Raw genomic sequence first — 8,166 nt, forward strand, 5'->3', positions numbered from 1 at the left:
TAAATCTTACTGTCCACATGTGGCTTATGGCTGCCTTGTTGGTTAGGGCATATTAAAGAAGCGGGCATGACCTTACCCTCCTGAAGTTCACATGCTGGTATGGAGATACAGTTAGAAAGTGCATTGTCAGGGGCAGCACCTGTGTCTCATTGAATAAGCACCATCATTGATCCTCCTGTGCAAAATAGAAACCGAGACATTATTCTTGTCACTTCCCTTTTCTTTCTAGTCCAGCACTATTCAATGAAATATGTGAGCCACATAATTTCAGTGACTACATTAAAAAGGCAAAAAAGAGGTGAGATTAATTTTAATATATTTAACTCAATATTTCCAAAATATCTCAATATATAATCAGTATTTGAAAATTGAGGTATTTTGCTTTTTTAATACTACATGTTCAAAATCTGGGGCTTACTTTATGCTTATAGTAGGCACGTCTTAATTTAGACTAGTCATATTTTATGTGCTAACTATCCATAGCTAGTGGCTGCCTTATGAGATAGTGAAAATCTAGTCACCTAAGTTCTTTTGAGTTTTACCTTCTATATATTTCTTAATTTCTCCGTCCATCTCAGCTGCCACCATCCTGATACATTATAGATTACTGATAACTTCTTGCTCTCATCTGTTTAACAGTAGTCAAAGTGATCTTCCAACAAACTCTCTCCCACTTTTATCTCATCATTTTACTCTTTTTTCAAATCTCATCACTTCCTACTTAAGGCTTTCCTGACCCTAGTCTAGTTCCTGCTGTTACCTACTCTTATAGCACTATGTGCTTCCTCAGTTGTGGCCCCTAGTTTACTTTCATTTTTATGCGTATATAGTGTCATAAAATTCAAGAGAGCCAAAATCTTATCTGTTGTCTTTCTCTATTGTATTCCTACCAACTAACAGAGTGGCAGGCCATGTGGTAATTATTCAGCAAACATCTGTTAAATTGACTAAATGAACTTCTTAACTGTTTTCATCTCCTAAAGATCCATTGGTCCCTAACATGGCTTCTTTGGCCCTTGAAAATCACTGCTTTCCAATGCTGCCTTTCCAGCTTGTATTATATCAATATGCAGTATGTCTACATTATTCAAAAAGCTCTAATGGATTCCCATTACCTATTGAATAAATTTCAGAATTATAATCTGGCCTTGAGAGTATCTTATCAGACTTCCAAATGACACTGGCCAAATTGTATTCTTCCTAATCTCCAAATAAACATCCTTGAAAGCCATCATTCCTTTCATTCAGTAAGTACCTTTTTATTATGTACCAAAGTATGGTTTGGACTAGTGCTATCCAGTAAAACTTTGTTTTGTTATATGTATATTCTGTTCTCTGTATGTCCAGTAACTATAAGATAATGTGGCTATTGAGCTGAGTACCTGAAATATGACTGGTCCTGAGGAACTGAATTTTTTATTTTTGTTAATTTAAATCTTACTGTCCACATGTGGCTTATGGCTGCCTTGTTGGTTAGGGCATATTCCTCCTGAAGTTCACATGCTGGTATGGAGATACAGTTAGAAAGTGCATTGTCAGGGGCAGCGCCTGTGGCTCAAGGAGTAGGGTGCCAGCCCCATATACCCGGGGTAGTGGGTTCAAGCCTGGCCCTGGCCAAAACTGCAAAAGAAAAGAAAAAAAGAAAGTGCGTTGTCAGGTACATACTATGGCAAAAAATAGAGGCAGCAGTATGAAATGTGTGTTTGGGAGGAACAAAAATGTTGTTTATATGAGATGGTCAGGATAGGTGTCTCATAAGCTGACAGTTTAGGAGAAACCTGAAAGAAGTAAGAGCATAAGTCCAATGAGTATATTTAGAAGTCTTCAGAAAGAGGGAACAGCACATACAAAGGCCCTGAGGCAGAAATAATACTTAGCAGAGTCTAGAAATAGCAGAAAGACTAGCATGCCTGGACTGAACTTTCGGAGTAGAGCAGCCAGGAGCTGGACCATGAGAGACTCTATTGTCTTGTCTCTTAGTGAGACAGGGCACCATTGGAGGGTTTACAGCAGAGGAATTTCATGATCTTAGTCTTTAAGTAAATCACTTTGTCTATTGAGAATAGACTTATATTTGTTTACCACAAATCCATATTAAGTGCTTTATCTCCTTAATTAAGTCTTAATTCACAAGTCAGCTGTGTTATATAGAAATATTGTTTCTTTTGATGGTATCATTTGTAATCCCATATATTTGCTAATTTTTTTCTATAGAGTATAAATTCTCCAAGTATAAGGATTGTGGCTTATATGTACACAGCCTATAAATATTTATTGAGTGAAAATAGTTTACTATAGTTAGGTTGATTGAATATAGTTTCCTACAATTAAAATTGAAATCATGGAGGCTGGGCACGGTAGCTCATGCCTATAATCTAGCACTCTGGGAGGCTGAGGTGGGCAGATTGCTTGAGTTTAGGAGTTCAAGACCAGCCTGAGCAAGAGAGAGACCCTAGTCTCTAAAAATAGCTAGGCTTTGTGATGGGCACCTGTAGTCCCAGCTACTATGGAGACTGAGGCAAGGTTTGAGGTTGCTGTAAGTGGTGATACCATAGCACTCACCCCCAGGGTTACCAAGTAAGTCTCTTATCTCAAAAAAAAAAAAAGAAAATTGAAACCATGGAAACATTTTCTGAAATCGTAATGTGAAATGAAGAAAATGTTATTTTGTGCTTGCTTTTCTAGTACATGTAAATGCATTCATTAAAATAGCAATAATTTACTTACAGTGTTTTTGTATGCTAGGTATTGTTCAAAGCATTTAACTATGTATATCATTTACTCTCTTAATTCTCACCTAAGTCAGATATTGAAATATTGACTGAGGCAAATAATAGTCATGTAATTTTGACAAGATTAAGTGACAGAGCCAGGATGTGGATCCAAGCAGCCTGTTAAATTGACTAAAAGGATATTTTAACTCTTTGCCTTTTCTGAATATCCACCAGTCAGTACAGTTATTTCTTTTTTAATAGGTTATAGACCAGTAGAATTTGAAAAGAAATTTGGGTGACCAACATTATACTGCTAGCTAAGACTTTTTTTTTTTTAAATTTTAACATTTATTCTGACCACCATTGTATAATTTGGGAAATTTTTCAAGTATGTAAAATTTCAATTTTTATAACCTTTTAAAATAATAAATGGTTATACTAACCCTTTTAAATTAATTTTTATATGAGAAGCAGAATAGTACATTTATATAAAAATGCCATGGAAACAAACTTTTTTTTTCCTTTGTTTAGGGCCTGTATATCTTTAGGATCAAGAACTCGGGCCATTGGAAATGCAGCAAAGAGCCAGGTAAATTGATGATGTGAATATTTTAACTTGTAGGAAGAATTAACTGAATCTTATTAACTAAGTTCCCATGTTAAGTAGGCAAGAATAAAAAAAAGGAGGAGGAAAATATGACACATCCTAACATCTTTGTATTTTATTAGATACAATTTGGCTTGGGTTGTATAATTATGTCTTGATTTTATTTTTTAAAAATCTTTCTTAGTTAGGGTATGCTACCAGGCAACATTAATTTTTCCCTGTATGGTCGGTCAGTTTTCTATGGGGCATATCTTATCTAGAACATACACTTCAATAACCAATGTCTTTATAAAAGACAAGATAACCAATGTCTTTATAAAAGAAGGTGGAACAAATAGAGAAACTGATTTCCAGAGTAACTCAATGTGACTACCGCGACTTGACATGGAATCTATTTAAGTGCTTGTTATTTCTAGGCTTCTGAAACAATTATGCATAGAGCATTGACTTTAACATTCCGTGCTTTAGGTTGATTTTCCTTGGACCCTGTTTACCTTCCTGAATCCAAAAGCTCTTAACAGTTATTTCTTACATTTTATATACCTCAGTCTTTTTTTCTTCCTTATAAAATAATTTTAATGGATTTTTTTTCTCATAGCTTTTTAGGAATAATTGATTCATTTATCCAGGAATTTTTGCTTCTGATTTTTATAAAGGCTGTCTTTTATAAATTCCCTATATATGAATGTTTTTATTTTCTACTTTCACAACTGTACATTAAAAATGCTTAAGTTTATATTTTATATTATGGCATATCTTCGAAATGTATCATAGATATTCAGAATCTCTAAAGAAAGCAATCTGTAAAGTCATTTCTCCTAGGGACCTGAAGAGACCAAAGTGATAATTCACTAACCTGTAGTTTTCATCTCATAATTGAAGATCAAAGTCTCTTTGGCTTAAAGATTACCAGGAAGTTAGCAACTGGATCCTAATAATATTCCATAGTTTGAAATACATGTTCTAGTTAAAGAAAAAAAAAAATTACTCTGCCAAATTCAAGCCATTTACAAATTAAGACACTATCACTTAGCATATAGCATGCTAAAGGGAAAGAATTTTAATTTGCTGCCCTAGGAGCAGTTGTCAGCAATGAAAGCAACATATAAGTATAGGAAAAATTTTACAAAGAATTAGATACTGAGAGGAAAAGAAAAGCTATACAATAAAAAACATAGTTTAAATAAAAAGACAGAAATAGAAGTGGAAGAAAATAAGAAATCCTCCAAATTCCCAAAACAATAGATGCTGATAGAGATGTAGAGAGGAAGGAGCACTTGTAAACTGTTGGTAGGACTAGTACAACCTCTATGGGAAAAAGTATGGAAATTCCCCAAAGACCTACTATTTGATGTATTAGTCCCACTAGTGGGTATTTATTCAAAGCAAAAAAGTCATTTTATGAAGAAGACCCTTGAACTCAAATGTTTTGTTACAGCACAATTCACAATCACACAGATGTGAAATCAACCCAACTACTTGTCAGTTTTTATGAGTGGATTAATAAAATGTGGTACATGTATACCATGGAGTACTACTCAGCCATAAAATATGAATTAATAATTTTTGCAGCAATCTGGATGGAACTAGAGACCATTCTATTCTCCTAAGTGAAGTATCATAAGAATGGAAAAGCACATACTCAACTGTTGTATTGGAACTAATGGATTAGCATTCAGCTGCACAGATGGAAGTATAACTCAACAGATTAGGTGGGAGGGCGAGATGGGTGCAGTCTTGCCTAACAAGAACAACATATACTATGTGAATGTTAGTCACACTTATAACTTTTGACTTAATCAGTACAAAAAGCAGTCTATATAACCAAACATTTGTACCCCTATAATCTCCGAAGTTTTAAAAAGAAAAAAAGAGAAATCAAAGATACAGCTTGAATATCCTTTATCTATAATGCTTGGGACCAGAAGTATCTGGTTGGATATTCTGATATTCTTAAACAGGTTGACCATCCCAAATCCAGAAATACCAAATACTTGAAAATCTGTAATTTTTGAATACCAACAAAGGAGATCAAAGGAAATGCTTATCGGAGTATTTTTTGAATTTGGGATGCCAAAGCAGAACTGTGAGGGTAAATCAAGGAGATGATAGGTAGATTTTCATTGTATTTGAAAAGTTTTAAAGTTTTGTTCTTTCTCTTTTGTTAACATTAACTTTGGGCTCAGCGCCTATAGCTCAACCGGCTAAGGCGCCAGCCACCTACACCTAAGGTGGCGGGTTCGAATCCCCAGCCCAGACCCGCCAAACAACAATGACGGCTGCAACCAAAAAAATAGCCAGGCGTTGTGGCGGGCGCCTGTGGTCCCAGCTACTTGGGAGGCGGAGGCAGGAGACTCGCTTGAGCCCAGGAGTTGGAGGTTGCTGTGAGCTGTAATGCCACGGCACTCTACCCAGGGGGACAGCTTGAGGCTCTGTCTCAAAAACAAAAACAAACAAAAAAAAAACATTAACTTTGAATCTTACATTCCTAGAATAGGAGAATTGGGATCAATAGTTAAGATATATACATTCTCATTGTGTAATTTTACAATGAGTTGGAAACCAGAAATATGAATAATTACATGTAATTCCGAACTTGGATGTATGTGATAAAAAGAACTTGGTGGTTCTCTTTAGAATACTTTTAGAATAGCATTTTATTTTGCGTTCACTAAATAATTGATAAACGCAAGTGTTTACTGCCAACAGATAGTCACGAATGTAAGAAATACAATTCATGGCTTCAAAAAGCTTCATGGGCGATCATTTGATGATCCCATTGTGCAGACTGAAAGGATCAGGCTTCCCTATGAATTGCAGAAGATGCCTAATGGAAGTACAGGAGTGAAGGTAAGCTTTATATATCTTCAAATTTAAAGAAACCAAGTATGATGATATTGCTGTTTATAATGTATGATTTAACTTTTTTCCTCCAGATGCCAGTACACACGTACCAAGAGATAGGCAGTTTTTCTAATAATTTTAGTGAATACCAAAAAATTCTAATTTAGGCTATCTTTTTAATTCAAATAATGCCTTATTGTCAAGGAAAAAATACTGTTATTAGAAGAACTATATATAACAGGTGAACAGTTTTTAGAGGATAAAAACAGAGATATGTGTGATTTAGAAGAGATCTAAAAAGTATGTTAATTGCTGTTATTTTTTTCTAATGTAGAGGACTTTTATAACCTATTAGAAGCATTAAAGCAAACTTTTCTTCCAGGTAAGAGACGTTTTCTGGATGTTTAATTCCATATTCTGAGACAGTTATAGATCAGTTAACAAAATCATATTTGTGTTGGTTTTTCGAAAACTGGCAGAATACCTCAAAATACAGAGTTACTATATGACCCAGAAATTCTACTCCTCAGTATATACCCATGAGAATCGAAGGGTATGTCCTTACAAAAACTTGTACATGAATGTTTTTAACAGCATTATTTCTAATAGCCAAAGTGGAAATAATCCAGGTGTATATTACCTAATAAGTAGATAAAATGTGATATATCTACCCAATGGAATATTATTTTGTCATAAAAAAGAATGAAGTACTAATTTGTGCTATAACATAAATCTAACATAATACCATATGCTGTATGATTCCATTTATATAGCATATCCAAGATAAAGCAAATCCATAGAGAAAGAAAGTAGATTAATAGCTGTTATGGGTTAAAGAGGAGGGAAAATGCGTAGTGATTGCTAATGAGTACAACATTTCTTTTTGGGTGATAAATACATTCCAAGATTAGGTATCAGTGATGAGTGCACAACTCTGAGAATATACTAAAAACCATTGAGTTATACATTTCAGAAGGATGAATTTTATGTTGTGTGAATTATTTCAAGAAAGCTATATTTTCATTTTCATAACTAATTTTAAACTTAGTATGTATGTTATGGATATATATACACACACAGAGAGTGCTAAAAATTAATACACATTTTAAGAGATGTTATCTATGTATTAATTTTTGGAGTTGAATTGTAGGTACCGTTACTGGTCAAGTGTACTTTGACATGCTACACACATCCATCATACACTTTTGGGGAATGATCAATTTTACTTCCAACAGGATCTCTTAAAATGTATATACATTTTAGGGAAATCCTGCTACATATTTCCCTTTTTTAAAACAAAGTTCTGATGACAAGGTGGATGATAAGTTTGTAGTGAGGACTGTTAACAGTAGCTCAGGGAAGACACCATGACAAGGAAGGAAGAAACAGGTTAACAGTGAGGCTGTATTTTAGAGAAATTTTCAGGTTGGTAACTGGGAATTTAGGTGGGTTATAATAGCTATAATTGAGATAAATAATATTCAGATGTCCTTCAATTTTTTTTTTTTTGGGGGGGACAGAGTCTCACTTTGTCCCCCTTGGCAGGGTGCTGTGGTGTCATACCTCACAGCAACCTCAAACTCTTGGGCTCAAGTGATCCTCTTGCCTCAGCCTCCCAAGGCACCCACCACAATGTGCGGGTAATTTTTTAAAGATGGGGTTTCACTCTTGCTCAGGCTGGTCTCAAACCCATGAGTCAGGTAATCCACGTGCCTCGGCCTCCCAGAGAGCTAGGATTACAGGCATGAGCCACTATAATGCCTGTACAGGATTACAGGCATGAGCCACTCAGCCCAGCTGAGATGTCCTTTAAATTTGATATGCTCTGGTTAGTGACACCTGTAAGAGTATATTTCTGCTCCATTTAAAACTTAAACTACTTAAACTCTTTTATTTAAATTGAAAATTAATAGATCATCCTTGGGAATAGGCTGAGAAACACAGAATATTTTTAAAGAAAACCAAAGCCCAGTTTTTGAGTGATAAAATTTTTATGCATAC

General features: G+C 34.8%; 1 protein-coding gene across 1 annotated transcript in view; it reads left to right on the plus strand.

Moving 5' to 3' along the window:
- HSPA4L (heat shock protein family A (Hsp70) member 4 like) overlaps positions 1-8,166 on the plus strand; it is a 47,817-nt gene that overhangs the window by 7,759 nt on the left and 31,892 nt on the right. The window contains exons 2-3 of the mRNA XM_003795532.3: positions 3,246-3,303; positions 6,031-6,171. Of these exons, the coding sequence (XP_003795580.1) occupies positions 3,246-3,303; positions 6,031-6,171 (199 nt within the window). The remainder of the gene's footprint in view (positions 1-3,245; positions 3,304-6,030; positions 6,172-8,166) is intronic.

This window comes from Otolemur garnettii, unplaced genomic scaffold (assembly GCF_000181295.1).
Source record: "Otolemur garnettii isolate 467f Iridium unplaced genomic scaffold, OtoGar3 scaffold00093, whole genome shotgun sequence".
NCBI classification, from domain to species: Eukaryota; Metazoa; Chordata; class Mammalia; order Primates; family Galagidae; genus Otolemur; species Otolemur garnettii.